The 25962-nt window shown below is 38.5% G+C and overlaps 1 protein-coding gene across 1 annotated transcript in view; it reads left to right on the top strand.

The window, feature by feature from the left end:
* The window catches only part of jag1b (jagged canonical Notch ligand 1b), a 33536-nt gene that overhangs the window by 5497 nt on the left and 2077 nt on the right, over window positions 1-25962 (top strand). Inside the window, exons 3-25 of the mRNA XM_039653271.2 lie at window positions 2932-2989; window positions 6519-6770; window positions 7705-7765; window positions 10254-10384; window positions 10477-10596; window positions 13913-14026; window positions 14117-14230; window positions 14315-14428; window positions 14536-14582; window positions 15282-15455; window positions 16602-16752; window positions 17449-17613; window positions 17871-17984; window positions 18078-18191; window positions 18300-18413; window positions 19751-19867; window positions 20433-20460; window positions 20928-21013; window positions 22895-23008; window positions 23286-23395; window positions 23499-23732; window positions 24449-24580; window positions 24952-25099. Coding sequence (XP_039509205.2) covers window positions 2932-2989; window positions 6519-6770; window positions 7705-7765; window positions 10254-10384; window positions 10477-10596; window positions 13913-14026; window positions 14117-14230; window positions 14315-14428; window positions 14536-14582; window positions 15282-15455; window positions 16602-16752; window positions 17449-17613; window positions 17871-17984; window positions 18078-18191; window positions 18300-18413; window positions 19751-19867; window positions 20433-20460; window positions 20928-21013; window positions 22895-23008; window positions 23286-23395; window positions 23499-23732; window positions 24449-24580; window positions 24952-25099 — 2812 coding nt within the window. The remainder of the gene's footprint in view (window positions 1-2931; window positions 2990-6518; window positions 6771-7704; window positions 7766-10253; window positions 10385-10476; window positions 10597-13912; window positions 14027-14116; window positions 14231-14314; window positions 14429-14535; window positions 14583-15281; window positions 15456-16601; window positions 16753-17448; window positions 17614-17870; window positions 17985-18077; window positions 18192-18299; window positions 18414-19750; window positions 19868-20432; window positions 20461-20927; window positions 21014-22894; window positions 23009-23285; window positions 23396-23498; window positions 23733-24448; window positions 24581-24951; window positions 25100-25962) is intronic.

Below are 25962 nucleotides of genomic sequence, written 5' to 3' on the forward strand. Positions count from 1 at the left end.
TTAATGCTGGTTCTTTAATTTGTGTGCTGTGGTTTAACATTCGTAGATGTAGGTCAACAGCAATGCATTCGTCAACATGAAGCACGAGTAGATTAACTTCCTGCCACCTTTAGCCTCAGATAAAAATATTACAATTCTATTGGAGCTCCAAGGATTCATTCATTGGCTACAATTTCGATAGCTATTGGCACATCTCAAGCACCACTTGTCATTTTACACTTAAGGGTTGCTTTGTTTTTACGCGATGGTTATCTTTATATTCTTCAGGTCATCGAGATCATGACTCAGACTAATTTTAGCTTTTTGTACAGTGAGAGGTGCTGCACGTTGGTTTGTTTCAATGGTCTGGGGTGAGGAACTTTGGGACCGTCGTTGCTGCAGTGAGAACCTACTGTAGGTGATGTTGGAAATTCCGTGGTGCCTCGTCAAGAGTACGAGAGTGTGAATCTGACAAGTGGGTGCCAGAAAAAAGACGCTTCGATCCTGGCGCAGACACGTTCACACACACACGCTCGTTTTCTCTCATATGCTTCTGTTTTTTTTTTTCGTTCAACTTCTAACACTGAAATCTAGATATGGACACACATTTTATTCTCTCAGGCGGAGTAATCTCTCTCTCCGTGACTCTTGTTACCTGATATCGGTGAGAGCCATGATGACCTTAAGTCAGACAAAGCGTTTCAGAAGTGCTGAAATGTAGCCAAGCCCTCCAGAGATCTCGGCCTGCATTGGAGTCATGCTAAAAGCAGCGCACCCCCCGCAACTCCCTCAGATCCTCACTCCGCATTCCTCTCCGTGGGGAAAAAGAGGAACAAAACGCAGCACACAAAAGACCTGAAAGAGAGAAGTGAAAGGGGATTTTGGAGGGTTTTTCAAAGAAAAAATGTCAACCTGCTATTTTCTTCTCCTGCTCGTAACTCTTAATACGATAATTATGCAAAAAGGACATTAGTTGGAAATTGGAATGTGTTAGTATCTATGCACTTTAATGTGAAGCATTCTGTGGAAGAAATAACACAAATAGTTGTTTTTTTCTGAACCAAGGAAGTCTATAATGCCTGGAGAAAACCATTCCTTTTGCTCAAACGGTACAGGAAAGAAGACTACAATTTGAATTTGCACTCAGATCTGATTGCATACATTAGCCAATAACCTGAACCATGTAATTTGACATGGTCTCTGCGACCGGCAGAAAAATACATCACCATGATGACATTGCTGATTTGCTGATGGCACCACAAAAACATGCACAGTTCCGAACCATTCAGATAATTATCCTGTTAATGGTGTAGTTACGGCATCTACCAGTAGGGGGTCACTTGGTTGTGACAGCCTGCTAAACCTTGACCCTTTTGGGTAAAACCATGGTATTCTTGGAGTACCATGTAAACAACAGTCATTCATCAGCATTATGGTATATATTTAAGAACAATGATGTCTTCATCCAATTCCATCGATGTGTTTCCCAACCATTAATAACAGAATAGATGTTTTCTTGCAGTTTGTCTGCAAATGAAATGGCTACTTTGCATAATAAAAGCTACAGTGCTATGATTAGTAGGGCTTCTTTGAATGCACAAAATGTTGGACCTAATGTCCTGGACAATGACCTGTCAGTGAACTGTCAGTGTCTAACATGACTCAGTGATTCAACTCTACTACATCATCACACATAATAAACACAATTTAATGTCTGAGCACGGTCATTTCTGGAAATTTGATTAATATCCAAGAAAAAAAAATCTGAATGAATAGAAATAGCCTGATGCTGCAATGTTCAAGAACAATGACAAGCCTAAATCTGTTTGACATGTTGTTGTTGTTTTAATTATTGCTTGGTTTTAATTTCCATTTTTCATTAAGGAATTAATTGATTAAATATTATAAAGTGTCAATTCACTATAAGAATTATGGTTTGTTTACACAACAGCAATGTCAGAACGATCCCCGTTCACTCCGATCTGTGAAAACGACTAGAAACGCTGTATTATTCATGCCAGGCCAGTAGTTGGCGTTGTCACTTTGTAAAGAAACACTTTGCGTCTACATAATACCAAGGTGGTAATCCATCGACCGGAAGTTGAAGCCTCGTGGGAGCTGCCATCTTGTAGCAGAACTTCACTTGCGTTAGCATTCCCATTGACTCTCATTCATTTTGGCGTGACTTTGACGGCGAATAACTTTACATCTGAGGCGTTTGAAGACCCCATTTGACCTTTATTTATTTCTAAAGAAACACGACAATGTATAAAATGCTCCATTACCTTGTAGCTATGTTATGGCCCCGTAGAAGCAGTTTTTTGTAAAAGTGGGCTAACGATTGTGTCGTAACAACGCGACTCTTTGACGCACAGTAGAGAGATTACCTATGATAATTAATCAGAACGGAAGGAACGGAAGTGTAAAAAAAAAATCGCTAAAAATGGGCTTAACTTGTCTTAATGGAGTTCCAATGAGATGGCTCTGTCCACTTCTTAGACAGTCTATGCATAATACGCATGTGCATGACGTCATCGGTTTCACAAATACGCGTTAAAACACGTTTTCAACAGTTTGCGTTTTCAGGCCCTTAAAGTGCGTAAATGAACAACCCAAAAGCATTAAAAGTTTTCTGTTTTTAGTTAATAATGGTTTCGTGTGAATTGAAAATGTACCAATGCTTGTTTGTCTATAAAGATCTATCTATAAAGATAGTGATATTGTATCTGACCAAAGTTTCAGGAGAGCACTGCCAGATAAGTTGAAGGTTGTGTTGTTCTTCTGATCTTTCACGGCACATTTCTCAGCGTGTCCCAATGGTCATATTTTGTCATTGGTGTTCATTGGTTACAAGTCAAGGTCCTCGACTAAAGCTCTGTTGATGTAAAATGATCTTTGATGTTTCTTTGTTTTGGTTTCATTGCTAACTGCATGTGTGTTTTTCTCTTGTAGAGGTCCTACACGTTGATAGTGGAGGCCTTGGACTTCAATAACGACACCGCCAGTGAAAGTGAGTTGCAGGATTTTTATATTGTGTTTGCTTCTCTTTAAATTTTTTTTTGTTGCTTTGTGTTTGTTTCTGTCTGTTTCATTTGTTTCTATTTTTGTTTCCTTTGTTTAAACTTCGGGAAAAATTGAACAAATCGAACAAATTGTTTTCGTGCTATTTCCACTCATAACTCGCTAGTCTTTAAACCAAATGTGCTGACAGGTGTGTGTGTGACAGGACAGGGAAGAGAGAAGAGGAAGACTGTGTGTGTGTGTTAGTGTTAGTGTGTGTGTGTGTGTGTGTGTGAGAAACATTGCTGAGGGGGCCTCATGCTTATGAAAATGTTTCCGAATACCTGATGACTAATGGCAGGTGTTGGCAGTCAAGGTCTCACGGCCTCTCTGTCACGGTGCATAGCTCAAGCGCAAGGTTATGTTTGCTATAACCTCTCTCTTCTTACACCTCAACAGGGCTTAACACTCCAGAAACAATCCCATTTAGACACTAAACTGAGTCTGGCGGAGTTCATTTGAATAGCTCTTCTGGGTTGTGTTACCATTTACTTTGATATAGCGACTTTCAGCTATGTCCAGATATCTTGAGTTCAAAGTGGTTGTTGCAGAAAAGCTTACATGTTGAAGTTGTGCTCTTGTCTTGTGTGTGTATCAGATTACATACTGCGTACGATAATGGTTTCTCTGAGGCTGGAACCTGTCATTTTCTGTCTTTTCAAATATATGTTTTAGAGGTATTTGTTTCTGTTTATTTGGACTTTAAATCTTGAATGAAATATTAGAATCTGGAAATCCCCAAATCTGCTGCCAATTCTGCCTCGCCTTCATTTGAGATTTTGCTGTGTTTTGAGAAGTTATTGCAACTTCTTTAGTTTTTTAAATATTGTAAAATAACTTTTTTGTCCATCAAAGGCAGATTTGGGCCAAAGCTTTGTTTCACAGACAAGGCTTAAACCTAGTCCCAGACTAAAATGCATGTTTGAGCTGTTTTAACTGTTGTAACTTGCACTGTCATATCTCTTAGATGCACACCAGTACTGTTTTTCTAAGGCATGTTTATAAAAGCTACTTAAATATCCCAATAAGTCATAAATCTGATGTACAGTATACACCACCTTGAATGCATTATAAGTTGCAAATGTGTTTTTGGGGCCGTTCACTTGTTTTTCCATTTAAATGCGCTACTTTTTCATTGTTTTAATATTTAATATGCAGAATTTCAGCTTTTGCAAACAGTCATATTCATCAATGTCAGTTCCAAAACAGTGGACCAATCAGAAGACCCCAGAGGCGGGGCAAGCTTTTCAAGCTTTTGTTTACTGTAGCAAGTTAGCATGGCAACTGTTTTAATGGTCATTGCTCCTGTCTTCAGTGTCATGTAGCCTAAATCATTCTGATTGGCTTATTTGGTCCTCAAGGAAACTTATTTTATTATTGTTATTATTAATGTTGAAAACAGTTGTGCTGCTTAATATATTTGAAGATAAACCATGATGTACATTTTTTTCTGAATTCTTTGATGAAGATGATGATTCATATCATGTGATTAGTCAAAAGTTCTGTAAAAAAAAAAAAAAAATTCCTGATTTGTAATCACAACATTTTTTCTTTTGTCAAATCAACTTAAATAATTTATGTAGTTCAGATAACATAATATTTTGAATTTCTGGTGATTAAATTAATTTCCTTCATTGTATTAACTAAATTTTTCCATTTCAATGTTCAACTTAAAATTTAAGGCAACCAGGTTAATTCATTTTTTAAGTTAAACCAACAATATTTTTTACAGTGTGTAGGGTTAATTTAATGCTGAAAACCCTACTGACCACAAACTTTTGAACAGTTTGTTCTTAGTTGAATACAGTAAGAAAAGACATTCGTTTTTTTTTTTTTTTTTTTTTTTTGCTAGCACGTCTCCTTTTTCTTTGCCCTGAGAGCGCAGAGGATTTTTCTGTCAGTTTAATGTGACTTCCTCACCCCACAGTGAAGTGGATCAGGCTGCAGGTAGTAAAGACGTGACACTTGGCTCTGGCCACAGAGCTCAGGGCTCAGGGTGCAAGTGAAATGCCACAACGAGACTCTGCATTCCAAAGTCAAATGAACTATAGGCCCACCTGGCCTCCATAATATCATCTCTTTTCACCTATTCTGCCTCTGGGAATGATAGTAATATCCACCCATGATGCATAAGTTTACAGAGAAACTTTCTAGGTCTGAGAACTTTAAACATATGTCTTTATATGAAAGGGAGGAATAGACATTTCACAGTCCCTTGTCTTAGTCAGATTCGGGAGTGAAATGGTGAAAGACATAAGCTGTCAGTTTACCTCATCTTTTGTGGGTAGAAACAGCAAAGCTGGGAATAGAGATGGGAGAATTTTCTTCTGGTAGGAGAAATTTCACATCACTGTGACAATATAGATTAGTTCTTTTTTAAGAATTCAAGGATAAAATCTGTGTTTGTCAAGATAAAATCTTGATCATGAAAGTGTAAAACAAACTACAGTAGATCAGGAGGGGTGTTCATCTGGTGACGGGCTTCCTCAAAATGGCCAAAGGGTTTCTATTCTATTCGTGTGTTTTATTATGGTCAGAGAGTTTGAGGAGATACAGTTCAGTTTATTTCAGTCACTGGTATTAGCAAATTAGCATTAATCTTTTCCAGTAAGTGTCACCCAGATGCTAAATTTAGTGTTACTCTTTTAATCTAGGAGTTTTCAAACTTGATGACAAGGATGACCCCAATCCCCTTCCAAAAATATAAAAGCTGCTATATTGTAAGACTCATTTAGAGGCGGTTCTCACAGAACACATTTTTGCATTCAGAGTAAATGGCTCCTTACTTTGAAAAATATTGAGTGTGATGGTATAAAGACAAAATGTTGTTAAAAAAAAGTAATAATTGGAATTACATTGTCATTGTATTCATTCCAAAATAAATTAAAATTTAATTAGAAAAGTTCAAACCAACACAAAATGATTAATAACCTTAGATTTATTTCTATAGTATAGTCCAACTTTTTTTCTCTCGGAAATTTTGCATGGGCCCTCTTGTGGAATCCGAATGTCCTACGGTGAATGTGAGTGTGTGTGTGTGTGTTTGAGAGAGAGAGAGAGAGCAAGACAGTGTTTATTCACTGATGTCATGAGTGCTGGCTGCCAGTGGGATTACTTATTATTTTGCACAATGTAATTAATAGTGAATGTTTTCCTTCTGCTAAATAAGACAAGAGGGGTCATTTAAGGCCAGCAATATGAGCAACCATATATCAACATTGTAAAAAAAATGTTGCTGCAATAAATAATCATTTCAAACAATCACTTGAAAAGTCATTTCAACTTAAATGACTTTAAACAGACTTTATAAAGGGTAATCTTGTATAACGTAACTTTTGGTGAGTTAAAGCAATGTTAAAACATATGTTGTCATAAATTATTGATTATAATTGTTTAAAGTGAAGATTATATTTTCCTGGTAATAGTGTGTGGTATTGTTTTGTGAAGCCTTTTCTGACTTTCACACACTGACTGTTCAGGTGGAAAGCTGATCGAGAAAGCGTACCACTCTGGCATGATCAACCCAAATCGAGAATGGCAAAGGCTAACCCATAACGGCCCCGTCGCCCAGTTTGACTACCAGATCCGGGTAACCTGCGACGAACACTACTATGGCTTTGGATGCAACAAGTTCTGCCGGCCACGGGACGAGTTTTTTGGACATTACACCTGTGACCAGAATGGCAACAAGACCTGCCTGGAAGGCTGGACAGGCCCTGACTGCAATACAGGTGAGCAAGTAGACTTTGTTACAATATCCTGTTTCAAATACAGTCAAAAACTGAATTAGAGAATTTTAATATTGGGATTTTTAGACCTGGAAAAGTCATGGGGATTTCTATGGTGAATATACACTAAAATTGAAAAGTATTTTATGCTAATCAAGGCTGCATTTATTTGATTAACAATACAGTAAAAACAGTAATATTGTGAAATATTATTACATTTTAAGATAACTGTTTTTGGCTTTAATATATTTGAAAATCGAAATGATCAAATTTATCGATTTTTTTTTTAATTTTCAGCATGAATACAGTCTTCAGTGTCATGTGATCCTTCAGAAATCATTCTAATATGCTGATTTGTTGCTCAAGAAACATTTCGTCTAATTATTATTAGCTTTTAAGGATTCTCAGATCATTAGGAAGTTCAAAAGAACAGCCTTATTTTGAAATATACATTTATAACAATGTCAAAGTCTCTCAATTTAATTGGTCTAATTTCTATTCTTTTTTACAATTATGAAGGTAGGAAAAGTCATAATGTTTCATTGATTTGGGCATTCCTAAATACATTGTTATAAACTGATAACTGATAAAAAAAATAAAAAATAAAATGGTTTGTAAATTGCATTTTATGTTGCTGAATCTGATTTTTTAAGTTAATTTCGTGATTTTTATGCTTTTAATTCAGACAGTTGCCATTTTAAGAGGCTGAAGGGTGAGGGTAGTTTGGAATAAGCTGTGAATGGAGAGTGCAGAACCCAAAGCCTGACGACAGACCTCAAATTAGAGTAGGATTCAGTGAGCTGATCTGGAGTTTGACAGATTCCCACCCCATACATTCCCAAAAGGTTTTCATGGGTGAACAGGGGACACTGAGGCCCACGGTGTTATTTTAAACAACTTACTGTTGTTCATCCTTTGCATTTTCTCTGTTTTCCAGCTATCTGCAGACAAGGTTGCAGCACCGAACACGGATCCTGTAAGCAACCAGGTGGCTGCAAGTGAGTTATTTGCAAAAGTATTCTTCATTCTTATAACATTTTGTGCCATTTCCAGCAAAAAAGTAAGTTTTACACTGTCAACGGGCTTATTTTGTCCTCAGCCTTACTCTTTAACATTTTTAACAACAAGTCAAGCCTTGTTAAAGATTGAAAGACGCAACTGTGCAAGCTTTGACTGCAACTAAAGGCTCATGGTTAAATCTTGTTAGAATCCATGTGTCCCGTCTGATAGCTCTGGTGCACAGACAATGAATGCACAGATTACAGACATTCACCTACATTACAAGTATTCCAACATGGCTGGGATGGTGCCAGTAAGGCCATGTTGTGGAGACAACTGAAGCACAAAGCTATTTATAGCTATTTAATGTTTTGCTTTTGTCTGGCAAGATGTCGAGGCCTTATCTACAAACCATAATCTGCCAAGTCGAACCTTTAATTGGCTTTTAAAATGCACTGCTTGTTTTACTAATGATGTATGAATTTGGCCACAGGGGAAGAGAAAGCAATGCATATCTCGAGTGTGTTCACAGCTATAGCTCCCGAGTGCATCATACATACTTTTGTTCTCTTTTAAAACACTGAAGCACATCAAAAATAACTCATAAACCAACTGGTATGTCTTATTTGAATGGGTTTTATTCTACTTTTTTTTGTGTTGATTCCCTCGAGAACAGAATTAAGCTACTTTTGCCAAATTTTCGCTAAGGAGCTTTTTCCTTGAGTTTTGTTCTTGAGTAATGTTTGTAATATGTACGATGTGCAAAACATGCAGAAACGAGGCTATCCACAGTTATTTGCGTCGTCATAAAGGAATGCATCATGTGTAACTTATTTGTGTTGAGTAGGGCATTGAGTTAGTGAAAATTGAATTTCTTTAACAACAAACTGATCTTCCATTGCTTGGAGCAAGTCGTGGCAAGTTTTGGATTGAGATTTTTCTGTTTTGTCATTGGCTCGTTTTAGGTTTTTACTTGGTTCTGGTCATCAGCCTGACTTTGGTGATGTTTTGTTACGAAGTTCTTGTTTGTTTGACTAATTCTTGTCATTGTACCAGCTCTGAAAACATTCAAGATCAATGCTAGAAGTCTACAGAATTCAATGTATACTAAAACCTCAGCTCTTTGTTGCATTTGGCATCATTATATCCCATTACCTATTCATCTCTCACTGAAAGCTTGCCAGAAGACACAACCATGCAATTGTGCAACTGTTGTAACAAGAGCTCTTACTGTGCTATATTGGAACCGTCGAGGCCTACAGGGTGAAAATGTCTCTCAGCCATACAGATTTAATGTTTCTGCTTTATTATCATACAAAGGCACTTCTAAGAACTCCTGTTTTGTGAGCGTTTCTCATAGTGAAATCTCGCACGTTTAAGAATAGTTGTCTTTAATCACAGAGAGAGGTTTCCTCAACCACCGTGTTTATTTTTACAGCTGAACAGCCGCCTCAGGCTAATTGTTTTCTTTTTTTCCCAGAGGGCAGTCTGTTTTCTTGCAGCTGAGCACTTAAGTGACTTACTATCTCATCTGAGTCCTTTAAGGAACAGGTTATCGCTCGGGCTGCTTAATGACTGCCATCTTAAAGGGGAAGTTATCTCTGGTCCGTTTTGGAGATGACTTTTAATAACCGGCTTAGAGATATTCTGCGGCCGTAGCTCTGACTCTCTTTTTTTTTTCATTTTCGGGGGCAGAGAACGGCTACATGGGAACAGGCGTGAGAATGCAAAAAAATCTGCCATAAATACATTGGCCAGTGGAGAAGTCTGCAAACACAATCCCCCACCCAGACTGTCCGAGCAGTTCTAGGGCCAAGTCGCTCCACTTTTATTGAGACATAGTGTCCTTCCACAAGCTAATGTTAGTCTCTCTAAAAGACCCAGAGGAGTTTTAAAGCTTTTGTTTGTTGTTTGCATGGTTTGGCATTAAATAATCAGACAAGAAGTTGTCGGCGGTTCCCTTTTCCCCAGTGGACTGGAGTGAACTTTTAAAACGCAGTTTATGAAAGGGTAAACTTTCAGCATCGAATTCCCTGAAAAACTTACTCAAACATTTATTCAAAGTAGTTTGAGTAAATGATGGCAAATGATATACTTCAGAAAATCACTACATGTTGTTTTTGTGTGGTGTTGCCTTAATAACAGAACACACTTGTTTACCCCTGACGCCTTTTGACAACATGAGAGAATTGGAAAGCAAACTCTTTCTAAAAAGAGGTGTTGGTGAATATCATTTACATTTTTCTGAGGAAACAAGAACATTTTCTGCTCTATCAAATAACACGTCATTAAAGTAAAGTACTGTTTAGAAAATAGTTTTGTACTGTTAATCTTAATCTTGCATATCCGCAACATAAATGTAAACTTAGCCTACATTTTGCAAAGGCAATGAAGTAAATGCGCAGGTACTGTATATATATATATAATGGGATTTGGTGCCAGTTTCAGTTACAAAATCTTACCTTAGGGTATATTTGGTGCTTTCAGGTGTCTGTATGGCTGGCAGGGTCCGTACTGTGATAAGTGCATCCCTCACCCGGGCTGTGTACATGGGACCTGCGTTGAACCATGGCAGTGCCTCTGTGACACTAACTGGGGTGGACAACTCTGTGACAAAGGTGAGCACACATTTATTTTATTTATTCTGACTTTGTTTTGCTTTCTAGCATTCATTAAGCATTCACTAATACTGAATGTCCTTACCTCTCAGATCTAAACTACTGTGGAACGCACCAGCCATGTCTGAACGGAGGAACGTGCAGCAATACAGGGCCTGACAAGTACCAGTGCTCTTGTGAAGACGGCTACTCTGGGGTCAACTGTGAACGAGGTGAGTCTGTCATGCTGTAGTTGTTCAGTTTGCAGATTCTGGACAAGAACGACCACATAAAAAGCAAAGACATGTCTGAGTGACATGAAAAAGCTGGCAAATTGCATATTGTTTTGTGCATTTTTATAGGTGGATTTATCTAAAATAGTTGATATCACAATAATAAACCAATTGGAAATGGTGCTTCTTGCCATTTTTTATGCATAATGCATCAGTTAGTGAACAAACTGTTAGCAGTGCCGTCTAAGGCTGATACTGATTGTTTTGGGCAGCAAAAATGTCAGTATTGAGCTTTCTGAAGTATACTGTTTCTTTTCATTTGGCCCTGTCCCAAATGGCACACTTCATATGCACTTACGACCATATGCACTGACCGTAGTGTGTCTCATTTGTCATTTTAGGTTTCTGTCAATTTTAGTTTTCATTTTAAGGGGTTTGTGAGCCCTTCATGGTTTATATGCGTCATCGATACGCAGTTTTGACGAGCCCGCACTGAAGCGAGCTCCACAGCAGACGTCTACCCAGCAGTCAAAGCGGCATTACGTCAGGCTCGTAGGAAGAGCGCGAGTGTTTAGGGTGACATTTGGAACAGGGCCTTTTTTTCATCATAGCTGTAATTTTCATTTCTACCAGTCCATCTGAAGGTCTCGCCCTTTTGGATTATGTTTTTAAATATGGTGTGACAATGCTTTTAAAAGAATTTTGATTTGAATTTAGAGTTGGTTCTGGTCATTAGATTTAAGTTTCAGAGAAAAAGTTTAATTAAGAGTGGACTGAACTAATTTTCTTTGTCATTCTATTGGAACTCAATAAGCAAAAAATGTGATGTATAGGCTAGTGCACATTTTTTAAATATAATATAATAATAACTTTACCTTTAGGGGATACAACAGCTTGTCACTCGGGCAGTGCCCTTAAAGTCATGACTTATCTACCCCTAAAAGATTCATACTAATTACTTGGAGTAGTAACATGAACCAAATGGTACCATTAAGGTACTACTATGACTATTTTAGGGGTAAATAAGTTACAAAGTTATAAGTACTACCCCTGTAACGAGCTGCTAAAGATACAATTTTGTATTTTTTTACCCCCGAGATTGTTCATTATAGCATGTATTGCCCAAAAGATTGACCATCTTTCCCTGTTTATGACCCTGAAACATAATGACTGTGTAGCTGCTTGAAACCTAATACACGGGGCAGTTTAGAGATGCAGTCATTCAGCCTGAATTTGATTGTCGCATTTTATAAATCTTTATAGTCATTATGCGCTGCTTTCGGTGTTTCTGTTGGCACGACTCACGAGTCCCTTTATTACACATTTTGCTATTGACATTAAGTCAAATTACGATGTCATTGTATTCTGGTATAACTGCAGATGGGAAAGAGTGTAGAGAGCCTTATGGGGGATCAGATGATGTCAGTGCCTAGGCCTTAACTGTCTACAGTGTCAGGAAGTTCGCCCAGGTCTGCTAATCCTCTGTTATGATATGTCCTGCCAGTGGATCTCGTCTGTTTTGACAGTCATTGGTTGGATGAGTATAGTGATGAAATCTGCCAGATGGACCGTTATGGCTTTTTTTTCCCCCCCTCCCCATCCCCCTCTCGGATTCATATGATCCACATTCAAGCCTTTAGGGTGGTGACAACCTCCTGGGGCAATGTGAAGAAATCTTTCCTATCCAAACCATTGTAGGAATCGTTCAGTCTTGAGCAGGAAGATAAAAGCTAAACTAACTGTCAAGTTAATGGGGTCAGTCATGTGAGTACTGTGCAAAGGTCAGATCAACATGGTCTGGTCACTGTAGAGGTTGACTTGAGAGCACATTAGACTTATAGTTCACTCAAAAGGGAAATCTGTATTCATTTTCTCATTCTCTTGCTCACCAAAGCTGCATTAATTTGTTTAAAAATACAGTAAAATAGAAGAATTTTGAAGTATTATTACTATTAAAATAACGTATTTTAATGTAGAGGGATGCAAACATGTCACCTTTCTGTGAAATTAGCTGTTTTTAATCCAAAATAGGTCATTTGTGTTTTTAAATGTATTATTTTATTTTATTAATGGTACCATTAGTACCACTATCAACTCAGTTCTGTACCCTCTGAAATGCATATTTTTGTTTGCAGTGTTGGGCATTGTAGCCATTTTAAAAGCAATGGCCAATCAGAGGTGGCCATTTACTGTTTACTGTTGGTTAGTCAGAATATGCTCAAAAACACTGAAGGTTTACTGACTTCGACTGACGAGTTCTACATGATCACAGATCTTGTCATTATAACAGATAAGTTCAAACCAAAGAATGAAAAGAAGTATATTAGGAAAAGGAAATGGCACGCTGCAGTTTTGTTGTCTACCGCTTTAAATGCTCAAGCTCTTTAAAGTCTGATTGGCTGTTATTGTTTTTATCATTCATCAGCTGGAAAAAAAATCGTTCTGAACGGGATTACAGTGATATTGTTTCTCTGTGCCGTTATCATTATAGCTGTAGAATTTTGAAGATGCTTTATATTAGGGATGCACAATATATCGGCCAGCATATCGGTATCGGCTGATATATGTTCATTTTTAATGTTATCGTTATCGACCTGGTAAGAAAATGTGGCCGATATATTAAAACCGATAAATAATGTATTATTCCCTTCAGTTGAGACACTTGTTCAGGACTGTTTATGTTTTTGAATTACTTGAAATATGATTGAAATCTCTTCAAAAAAATGAAAATCTGGTTCGGGACAACATGTGCAACGCAAAAACGGCTATACAACACTATAATAAGAACATCATTATAATTGTGCGCTTGGGACGTGGATTTTATTGTGAGACTTTTATTTTTGTAATCAGGCTCTCAAAATTAGATAAAATTTTGGATTTAAGTTTATCGGCCGATATATCGGTTATCGGCTTTCAAATATAAAGAATTATCAGTTATCGGTATCGGCCAAAATTTCCATATCGGTGCATCCCTACTTTATCTTTATTGTTGTTGTTATAGTTACCGTTCTTGGTGTGAACGTGCCTTTACTCCGGTCTTCAGGGTCACATGATCCTTCAGAAATCATTCTTATATGCTTATTTTGAATTTGAGCTCAAGAAACATTTATTATTATTATCAATGTTGAAAACAGTTGTGCTGCTTAATATTTTTGCGGACACCTTTGATTCCTTGAATGAATAGAAAGCTATCCAAGAACCATTTAAAAACGTTCTTTCTTCTGTGATTAAATTCTTTTCAGTATAATGATCTTCAGAAAAGAACTGTACGTGTTTGAAACTACAAAAAAGTGAGACTTTATGCTTGCATTCACAGCTGAACACGCTTGTCTGTCCAACCCATGTGGGAATGGAGGGACATGCAAGGAAACCAGTCAGGGTTACGAGTGTGTCTGTGCAGTCGGCTGGAGCGGCCCATCGTGCGAAATCAGTAAGGCGGCACTCAAACACGATTTTACAGTAATCCAAACAGAAGATGCCAAACAACACTTGATGCGTCTAACCTGCTCTGTTCTTATAGATGTGGACGACTGTACGCCTAACCCATGCAAACATGGAGGTACCTGTCAGGATTTGGTCAATGGCTTTAAATGTACCTGCCCTCTTCACTGGACCGGCAAAATGTGTCTGATTGGTGAGAGATTACATCTTTTAACTATTTTTTTTTTCCCCCAAACATGTCCATGATTATAACTTATCCAAAAATGTATTTTTAAAGATGCCAATGAATGTGAGGACAAGCCATGTGTGAATGCCAAGTCATGCCACAATCTGATTGGTGGATATTTCTGCGAATGTCTCCCTGGCTGGACGGGACAGAATTGTGACATAAGTGAGTATATCAATGTTTTTGTTTTTCTTTTTAGCTCTGCTTGTGTTTGCAAAGATTTATTTCTGCACTGTTTATGGGTTATAAACTCACATTTCTCTCATTTTTAGACATAATTGACTGCAAGGGTCAGTGTCTGAATGGAGGAACTTGCAAGGTAGGAGATCTCCTGATCTGACTTCACTTTCAGAAGCCTTTGTTGACAATATTTGATACTTAAAAATAAAAACGATCCCTTTACAATCGATATACACAACTGTTCAGACATTTGGAAATTAATCATTTTATTAGCTTCTCAGCATTCCACACCAAATTATTTGAATGGTAGTGTAAAAGCAGGAAGGAGCTGGCATTTCAGACTGGCATGTAAAGCGGCCAAGTACAGCTAGTTATTTTGTATATGATGTTTAGATATGGGTTTATCTGAAATTGGATATAGAACTGAACAAAGTGGAATGTACAGGTGTACTCAATGATATCCCCTATAATTGCTACTGTCTGCTTCAAACAAAATTCCCAAATCCCTTCAGAGTGAATGCCACGAACCTCTCAAACTAGGACAAATCCAGTGACTTGTTTGTCTTAAAAAGAGTTCATTGTAGAAGCCTGGAAGCTGTAAACATCCAGAACAGAAACATGTAGAGTTCATGGGTGTGTCGTCTCAGGCTGACATCTTAAAACCATTGATTCTCAAATAATAGTGTTGTACGTTGTAAGTGTTGTAAAGCCTCTAAACAGAATAATATTTTTTTAGGGTTAGTGCCAGGAAAGTGCGTCTACAATTATTATGGCAGTTATTGTAGCTTTTTTTTTTTTCAGGGAATTAAAAAAAAAATCTTGCTCTTTTCTTTAACAGGATTTGGTGAACGGTTACCGCTGTCTTTGCCCTCCTGGCTTCTCAGGTGAACACTGTGAGAAGGACGTGGATGAGTGCGCTAGCAGTCCCTGTCTGAACGGTGGACGGTGTCAGGATGAAGTCAATGGATTTCAGTGCCTGTGTCCTGCCGGCTTCTCGGGCCAGCTGTGTCAGGTGAGAGAATCTCCTGGTTTCCTTTCGTTTTTTTTTTTTTTTTTTTTGTGCAGTAACTGTATATTTATTTCTGACCTTAAAAAAAAACAAAAGATTTATTTTAAAATTATTTATAACAAATTAATAAATCTTGTCACTACTGAGTCGCCTCACATTATGTAAGTGTCTAGTTAAAAATAAGCCTCAAAATATAAATATGAATGCATGGACAAAGTTCAAAATGATAAAATTCTTGTATTAAATGTGCCAAATTGTGATTTTGCACGTCAACCATAAACACCCTGCAAATCTACAGTTAAACTATGGCTAAACTAGACACTTGTCCTGATGCATCCAAACAAAATGGCTCTCATAAAGAATAATATTCCTATTTTTATAAACAGTATAGCAGAATTTTAACAGTTCTATTGGTATACGTTACGTTATTATCAATGTTTAAAAAAAGTTGTGCTGCTTAATATTTTTGTGGAAACTGTAATGCTTTTTTTTTCTAGATTGATTGATGGCAAGAAAGTTCAAAAGAACAGAAATACATCATTTTTTAAAAGGATACTCCACCCAAAAATGAAAATTCTGTCATCATTTACTCCCCCTCAAGTTGTGTGAGTTTCTGTCTTCTCCTGAACACAAAGGAAGATATTTTGAAGAACGATTGGAACCAAACAGTTGTTTGGCACCATTGACTTTCATAGTAGAAGGGAAAAAAAATACTATGGAAGTCAATGGTGCCAAAGTTCCAATCGTTCAAAATATCTTCCTTTGTGTTCAGCAGACAACTTGAGGGTGAGTGAATGATGACATTTCATTTCAATTTTCATTTTTTGGGTGGAGTATCCCTTTCACCCAAACTTTTAAACAGCAATGTATACCTTCATTCATCTAGCTCTATTCGTACCCCAAGGAACGAGAGAGAGACAAAGAAAGAAGGGCTAGGTTTGAGACAGGCAGGGTTTGGCTAGCTCTTTAAAATATTCTTCTGTTTGTTTTTATTCTCCTGAGCATTTTGGTACGCTTTTTCCTGGCAGGCGGCGTGTCGAGGCTGTTGAGGGTTGCTCTGTTTTTTAAGAATCCAAAAATGCCTGGATATCATTTTCCCCTCATCATTGAACTCTCTTTTCTCCTCTTGTAAATCTTTCTCCGGTGTAGCTGGATATCGATTACTGCCAGCCCAACCCATGCCAGAACGGGGCGCAGTGTTTCAACCTGGCCTCGGACTACTTCTGCAAATGCCCCGATGACTACGAGGGTAAAAACTGCTCTCACCTGAAGGACCATTGTCGAACCACATCATGCCAAGGTGAGAAATCTCAGTCTCCGGGACGGATCTCGTCTCAGTATCTCTTTGTAAAGCGCCTCTAAAACCCATAGTAAGCTGATCTGCTAGTTGCATGCCATTGTTCAGCTGCTGAGTAAAACGAGATTACAGGCCCGTGGACTCTCCCACCACCTTCAGGGGGAAAGATGAGAAAAAAGAACTCATATTTTGTTACATGAGGCTTTTTCAGCCCACAGTGAGCTATTTGACAGTAACCTCTCTGGACACACAGCTCGCATACACACAGTCTCTCAAACACTTTCCCCATTCCAAAATCCTCCTGAACATTTGCCAGCTTCTTAACAGCTCTGTGTGTGTTCTCCGTGGTTATGACTTGGTGGGATTCTCTGCCTTGGATGTTTTAAACTGTGTGTGTGTGTGTGTGTTTGAGGAGAGGCAAACCCCACCGCTAGATAAGCCCATCAAGTTTCTTTGTGAGCAGAGTGAGGGCTTATGTGCATTAAATGGCCTCCTCGCACATTCTTTCTGCAAAAGCAGATGTAAAAACTGGATTAGCTTTCTAAAGTGAACCAAAAAAAAAAAAAAAATGAATACATTGCCTGGATTGCTGTTAAGTGGAAGTACGGGTAGTGCTTTTGTAGATTTTATGTCACTTGCTGTCGAAAGAACCCAGAGATTTAACAGCTGTATTTCGTTCTTTCATTGAAACCCTGACAGTGATTGACAGCTGCACTGTTGCCGTGGCATCCAACAGTACGCCGGACGGGGTGCGATACATCTCCTCCAACGTCTGTGGGCCTCACGGGCGCTGCAGAAGCCAGGCCGGGGGCCAGTTTACGTGCGAGTGTCAGGAGGGTTTCAGAGGCACCTACTGTCATGAAAGTAAGCCTGAACATATTGGATTATAGGGATGCATCGATATTGCACTTCTTTCTCATAAGTCTGTAATTATTTTAACCGATAACTGATAAATGCCTAATATTAAAAGTCTAGACTCTAAATAAGCACACCAAAAAAGAATGCTACCAGTGAATTTAGGCATCACAACATTATAATACACAGTTTGGAGATTTGTTGAAGATTTATTTGCGTGGTCTTAGATGATCCTAAATTCTATGGTGTCTTTGGTCATTTTTCAGATATAAACGACTGTGAAAGTAACCCTTGTCGCAACGGCGGGACTTGCATCGATAAGGTGAACGTTTATCAGTGCATTTGTGCTGACGGTTGGGAAGGAGTTCACTGCGAAATCAGTATGTTCACTTGAATAGATTTTTCTCTAGTTGTACTAAATGTTTGTGCTCCTTTGAGTTCATATTCTCATTCGTTTCTCCACGTTTTTTCAGACATTGATGACTGCAGCTTGAACCCCTGCCTGAACAAGGGAGCATGTCAAGACCTGGTGAACGATTTCTACTGCGAATGTAGAAATGGCTGGAAGGGAAAAACCTGCCACTCCCGTACGAAAGACAATTTTTAAGACTCACCCAGTTTGTTAAGTTTTTGTTTGTGTGCTTGCGAGTACACATGGAGTTTTAAACTACTATCTAAATCAACTGTAATTTCAGGTGATAGCCAATGTGACGAAGCCACATGCAACAATGGAGGTACATGCCATGATGAAGGGGACATCTTCAAATGCAGGTGCCCACCTGGCTGGGATGGTGCCACATGTAACATTGGTCAGTTTAAGTGATGCTCATTCACTTTCTTTCTCTCCCTTAGAATGTGATAGTCTTTATATTGTATTTCTGCAAAATAAATACTGGTGCAATGATGGATCCATACTTTTCTACTAATCTTTAAAAAGCAGCATAAACCAAGAATTGTAATGATTATGTAAATTATAAAATAATCTAAAATATAATTTAAATGTATAATAAAAATATATACAATAATTCTATCTTTTAAAACTTTTTTCTTCACTTTTTTTTCCTCAGATTCTTTCTTCATTGCCCTCTCAGTTTGAAAAATATGGAAGCTTGTTTCAGTCACTAAATAAAAAAAAATATTTGCGATTTTTATCACGCAATTGTGTGTTATAAAGTAAGAATTGCAAGATATAAAAACAGAATTGCGTGATGTAAAGTCATAATTCTGAGAAAAAAAGACAGAAGTGCGACTTTTTATCCCACAGTTCTAACTTTTTTTCTCACAATTGCGAGTTTACATCTCAGATTCTGACTTTGTAACACATAATTGCGAGTTTATGTGTCAAAATTCTGACATCTTTTCTCAGAATTGTGAGATATAAGACTAGCTTTTTTCCCCCTCAGAATAGTTTAAATCTCACATTTCTGACTTTATATCATACAATTCTGACTTTAAATCTCGCAATTGCGACTTTAAATCACACAATTCTGACTTTATATTTTGCTATTCTGACTTTATAACACGCAATTGCGACTTTATATCACGCAATTATGACTTTATATCTCGCAATTGCGACTTTATATCATGAAATTGCGACTCTATATTTCGCAATTCTGACTTTACATCTCGCAATTGTGAGAAATAAAGTCAGAATTGTGAGTTAAAAAGTCGCAATTACCTTTTTTATTTATCATTCTATGGCGGAAATAAGCTTCCATTGAAAACCCCCTGAATATTCAGGAATAAATTTACTGTTTAAAATCCAACCCAAGACAAAGTTAAGCTGCAAAATATGAGGGAAAAACTTTATCTGATCATTCTAGCTTAAAAATGAACTCTCACTCTATTTCTATCAATGTGTTGGCAGTAATTTGCTTCAAATAGCACGGTCTGTAAAAAAAAAACTTTTTGGCGAATTTTTTTTTTGCACAATTTTGCTCGATGCAGAAAATATCATATCTGGCGTACGGTCGGCTCCAATTCTTTGATGGGAAATTCAGTTGGAACGAGCCTTGGGAAATGTTATACTTGGTAATACTTCAAGATGTAGCGGGTCTGTTTTAAGTGTGGCAGTCTTGTTGTGGTTGCAGTCGTGTTGATCTGTTCAGTTCAAAGGGTTCTGACCTCTCTTGTGGTTCCTCTGCAGCCAACAACAGCAGCTGTCTGCCCAACCCATGTGAGAACGGAGGCACCTGTGTGGTCAACGGCGACTCCTTCAACTGCGTCTGCAAGGAAGGCTGGGAAGGATCCACCTGCACCGAGAGTGAGTAGTGCGTTAACTTACTAGATAGATTTAAAGTGGTAGAGGGAGTCATTTTACTCGTAAAAGTGCATTTTTCAACCCTCATTTGGTCTGCAAATAAAGCAAGGATCCATTTTCCTGGCTTTGTCTTGCTCGCTCTTTTCCATTCTCTTTCTCGAAACCCACCTCACCCTGGGTGGACATTGTCAACTGCTGCCAGCTATGAAGGAAAAAATTTAAATGAGGGAAAGTGGAGACAGATGTCCCCCCCTTCCTCAAGCCCACCACCTTCTCTCTCTCTCTCTTTTTCCCCCCTTGATGTGCCTTTCTCATGTATTGTTGTACACCTCTCGCTCTGTGAGAACAGAGAAATCTGGAGTCCTAAAAAATGAAGAGAGAAGAAAAGCTGGAGACAGCGAGTCAGTTAGTAACCGAGCAATCAGCGAGTCTGCCAAGCTGGACGCCCACGCGAACACGCAGACGCACGCGCACACACCGACACAAGCTCTGACATGTTTTCTGTTGTGTTCGTTCTTATGTGCTCACATGGGTGTGAAGTGAAACAAACTCTCTCTCTCTTTTTCAGATACCAACGACTGCAACCCACACCCATGGTAAGTCCTGGCAAAACATTTACACACAGCCTGCCGCTGTAAACAGGCCCGTACAGCTGTGCCGCACTTTCTCACACTCTCTCTGTGCTGGGAAACAGGCACTCCCATAGCTTCTGTCATTCCAAGGGTGCGTTAAGCTGGCGGCCTATTGTGCTTTTGACATTTTGTCTGAGCAAGATTCTGAGCTGTCAGGAATCACAATAACAAATCCCATCAAAACAGAATTTCTGTCATTTGGAATCAGGGTCAAAAATGTATTTTTGGTTAAACACCTGCCAAATTTACTATGTTTTTATTAGTAGACAGTTTGCATGTTAACTTCAGTCGACCAAACTCAAACCGTGGACCAACACGTCAATATGCCAGCTTTGGCTCCCCTTTGGCGCTTGACGAGTGCTAATTTTTATAGTGCTGTAATGGTGACTGAATTGAACTGTGCCTGACCCTCAGTCTTTCTCTCTCCACAGCTACAACACCGGGACGTGTGTGGACGGTGAAAACTGGTACCGTTGCGAGTGTGCTCCGGGTTTCGCCGGGCCAGACTGTCGCATAAGTGAGTGTTAGATGATGACGTCTGAACCTCTTGGCTGTCACCTCTGTTAATGTGCAACACATCTGTTCAAAAACAAACAGAGCTGGAGCGAAATGCAGTCTAGCCACCCAATTAGCTGGCCCTCTGGTTCAGAATGCCAATGACACAGCGAGCACCGTCCTTGCATTCTGCAGCGCTGATGTTCACGGTCCCCCGGGAAAAACTTACTCTGAGTGACCGAAAGCCAATCAGCCTGCTTATCCAGCACTGATTACAGAGCTCGTTTTCCTTCAGGGAAAAGCTTTCATCTGCCTGCACAGGACATACCTTAGACTTTACTGTTTGATGCATCCAAACATGCAAATGAGCTCATGACTTTACTGTCAGCTTCGCTCAAGATGATATGGTCCATCAGGATGGGGTGTTTAGTCATACTTAATGAACTTTCTCCAAAATTCTCACTTAATGATGTATATTTATCTCTTATGCAAGACTGCAAGACAATTGAATTTTCTCAAAACTCATTTTGATTCAAGATATTCTTAGAAAACAAGCCTTTAAGATCGCTAGCAGACTTGCTTATTATATGGTAACTAGGGCTGGGTAATAAATATCGATTTCTCGATATTAATCGATTCTCGATTAGTCGATTAATCGATTAGTCATCCTGTTTCATTTGAATGAATGGAACATTGTATCGCGGCTGCACGCATCCAAAAAAAATCGCAATAATCTTTGTCCTTTGTTACTATTGATACGAAACAAAGTCTCAATTTTCAAATTATGTCAATTTTCTTTGAAAATTTAAAAACATAAATAACGTTTTGGCGCTGTGGCGTGAGATCGCTCTGGCGCAGCTCAAGAGAAGCAGCAGCACTGATCTCTCGTCCGCCTTAATTATACCAGTTGCAGCGCGAAATAAACATGAATAAGCATCTGAAAGTGTTAAAAGATAGAGTACAACTTATTGAAATCCATATCATGTCACATTGATTCGCTCAATCAGCGTTTCAACCGAGGAAAGACGTCAGTTAAACAGCTTGTAATCAATGTCATGTATCGTCATATTTACCTCAGAAAACCCACATAAATTCGTTAGTCAGCTAGAAAAAATAACTCTAGAGAGGAGCATTTTGCTAAATATATACACCATATTACATGTGCATTATAATCTTAATGTTCTTCAATATTTAATGCATATTTAAAAATAAATCTGGCAAGTTTTTATGACAGCCACCATTTAAATGTTTATATTTCATATAATCTTCTTACTATAAAAATAAATAAAAGTGTAATTTAAGTGTTTGTATAGCTACAAAACAGTTCATTATTACCTACATATTAGGCTAATGAAGCCTATTAGGCTACTAGACTCCCATAGTTTACAGCATTAGTTCAGAGATTTGATTTCCTTGAGAAAATTTGCCATTTATTGTAACTGATATCCAAAATAATCAATATTGAATCAAATCGAATTGCAAGCTTGTGAATCGAAATCGAATCGAATTGTGAAATTTGTGTCAATACCCAGCCCTAATGGTAACACGTCACAATAAGGTTCGTTAGTTAACATGAACTAATAATGAACTGCACGTATACAACATTTATTAATCTTTGTTTAGGTTAATTTCAACATTTATTAATACTTTACTAAAATCTTGTAAACATTAGTTAATGCACTGTGAAATATCATGAACAGCTGTATTTTTATTAACTAACGTTAACAATGATTAACAAATACAGTAACAAATGGATTGCTAGTTCATGTTAGTTAATACATTAACTAAGTGTTACTGGTAAATCAATACATTTTTCTTGGAAAACAAGACTGTACCTGTTGCTATTTGAATGCTTTTAGGACCTTCGGAGTGTGATTCTAACAGATTCTCTTCATTCCTTCAGATATAAATGAGTGTCAGTCTTCTCCTTGTGCATTTGGCTCTACCTGCATTGATGAAATCAATGGTTACCGCTGTGTTTGCCCACCTGGAAGAACAGGACCAGAGTGTCAAGAAGGTGAGAGTCATTAAAGCTTGTGCAAACTAGCAACAGAACCTCACCTGTCCCCTCGGGAGACCATAATTCCTTCTTGGAAAAATAAATAAATCCAAGACGTAACGCCCCCAAAGTCCTTAATTTCCACACCAATAACTTTAAAACACTATTAAGTTGTCAAAAAAAGGTCAAATTTTGACTTTGCACGATTATGACTCAAAAAGACTCTTTTTACTCAAAAAGATCAAACAACCCCTTTTCTTGCCATGTCATAATCCTCTGTTGATGTCGTTCACAGTCATTGGGAGACCCTGTATTGCTAATGGTCAAGTAACTGCTGATGGCGCCAAATGGGAGGAAAACTGCAACCTTTGCCAATGTCAAAATGGAAGGATTCATTGCACCATGGTAACTTAGCTGCCACTTCAGCATGTTCTTCATGCGATTAGTAATATAATTATGCCATCAAAATGCATATTGTTTGACTCTTTTTTTGTTTTGTATTATTTAGATGTGGTGTGGGCCAAAGTCATGTCGGGCAGGAAAGACCAGAGGTGAGTGTCCTGCTGGTCAATCATGTGTTCCCATCAAGGAAGAGCTCTGCTTCGTCAAACCCTGCTCTAGTCTGGGAGAGTGCTGGCCCCCTGCGCCCTCTCCACCCTCCAAATGCCACGCCAGCTTCTCTTACCAAGACGACAGCTGTGCCAACATCACGTTCACCTTTAACAAGGAGAACATGCCTCAAGTGAGTTATACTTCCAGAGAGCCATTGAATTATGAGCTTTTGAGCCGTTTTCCCCCTTTTCCAAACGTCTCCTCCACCCTTCTCTAATTCGGTGGAGAACCGAGAGTGCAGTGGGGCTTGAAATATCAGGTTCTCTTCATCTAGGATACAACGTTCCTCATGGGTGAAGTTTTCCAGGCTAGTTGGATTCTCTCAAGCTTTGTTGTCATATCCAAACGCTTTTTCTTTAGATGAAAAAGCGCAAGAAATACATCATCTTGAACAATAAGCCCTGGCTCAGTATCCCTTTCCGAACCAAGGCATTCCTGAGCTAATATTCCGTAACGGTTTAATACTTAGGCGGTCATTGTATGAGAACAGAGTTTGAGAAACACCGCTGGTGGCTGCCCACTGAATTGCTGAACGAGAGACAACTGAGTGCAACACATGACAGCCACAGGCATAAAAACAAAACACAGTTCTTATTCTAATGTGCTACAGAAACAAGGGAGGAGTGTATAGGATTCATATTTGATAAGGGAAAAACTTTACCATCTTTGTCTCTTTTTTTACTTTCTCCCAACCGACTAAATCTTTCATTCTGGTCTTTTCGCCTTGCCCTCAATGTCTGCTTTGCTATGGGAAACTAACCTAAAGACTGAGGAGCAGATTTGGGAATGCATATGGAATGGGTTTAAATATGAACAAACTCATACTTGATCCTTCTATTCGGACAGGGCTTGAGTGTGGAACATGTATGTAATGAGCTGAGGCACTGGTACCTGCTGAAGAACCTCACGGCAGAGTATGCTGTGTCCATCACCTGTGAGCCATCTTCTACAGCTAGCAACGAGATTCACGTTAGCATCGTAAGTATGGATATAACATTACATTTAAAGATGCTTTTGGAGGTCCACTTTTAGCTCTAACCCAAATTTCTAGTTTTCTGGATGACCTTGCTAGTTCAGTTTTAATTAAGATTGCAACTAAACTTGTCAGGAAGGTGGACACCCCTTATTTAAAGGAATAGTTTACTCAAACCTGTTTGATTTCTTTCTACTCTTGAACACAAAAGAAGATATTTTGAAAAATCTTTTTTTCTATTGTCCATACATTGAAAGTCAGTATGGTCCAGAATTATTTTGTACCCCACTGACTCCCTTCCCCCACCACCAATTATTTTAAGGTAGGCAGAATTTGTTGAAAAGAACATTTTTATGATAGTCTTTTTTTTGTGCAGTCCACCGAAGAGGCCAGGTTGGACAGGAGTCCTATTAAAGACATTACGGTTCAAATCATTGACTTGGTGAGCAAGCAAAATGGGAACAGCACCATCATCAGAGCCATCACTGGTGTACGGGTTCACCAGACACAAAGCCCCAAACCTGGTAAGCATCTATCCATCATACTGGACATTGGGTGCATCCTTACTGAAAGTAGTCGAAAATCAAAGTATTAAGGTTTCCACAGTCGAGGCCAGTCGTGTTGAACTGTCTTGCTTGAGCAATGTTTAACTGTCAAAAGAAGCTTTAAGTCATTGAAGCCATGGAATGTTACATCAGCTCTGCCAGTTGGATGGAACTACAAATAGACATCAGGGCCCTCTTTATGCATGCTGTTCATCAAAAATGGCGTCCGATGTTTCTGCCAAGCTGCTTAGCCTCTTCCTCACTTAAGAAACCTTTAAAACATGTGTGCCAGCCTCTGTAGATTGGGCCAGGGGACCCGGTATAAACAGGGAATGTCTTGTCCAAAACAGGAAAATTTTTGATGTGTGGATTATTTTTTCCCTACATCACTTCTGTATAACTCCAAGATTTTCCAATTTCCAAAGCACAAATGTTCAGGAGTAAATATGAATAAAACGTGCAACAGCTCTTCCAGCAGTTTCCATTGTAATGTTGGAACAGGTCAATGAGGACTTGGGAGAAAGTACATTTGATTGCGTGCTTGAATCAATGCAGGCGGTCGTTAAAAGAAAGTTTCATTTTTGTCCAGCGTCTGCTATATTTCTCCATAAGTTATGGCTGATGAAAACATCTTTGTATTATGTTAAACTAAAGTTTGCATCTATCTCTCGTCAATGTGGGCGTCTGTCGTATTTGCAGTCTCCAGTATGTTGTGTTTCCGTCTATTTAGTTTCGTTTTCGAGGCGAAATTGGACAGTGCACGTACTATTCAGGTGCCGAAATTTGCGTTATGTGGACCCTTGTATACTTTGGGCATTAATGGTTACACCACTTGACATTTT

Source organism: Pimephales promelas, chromosome 11 (assembly GCF_988280905.1).
Source record: "Pimephales promelas chromosome 11, fPimPro1.hap1.1, whole genome shotgun sequence".
In the NCBI taxonomy this organism is placed as follows: Eukaryota; Metazoa; Chordata; class Actinopteri; order Cypriniformes; family Leuciscidae; genus Pimephales; species Pimephales promelas.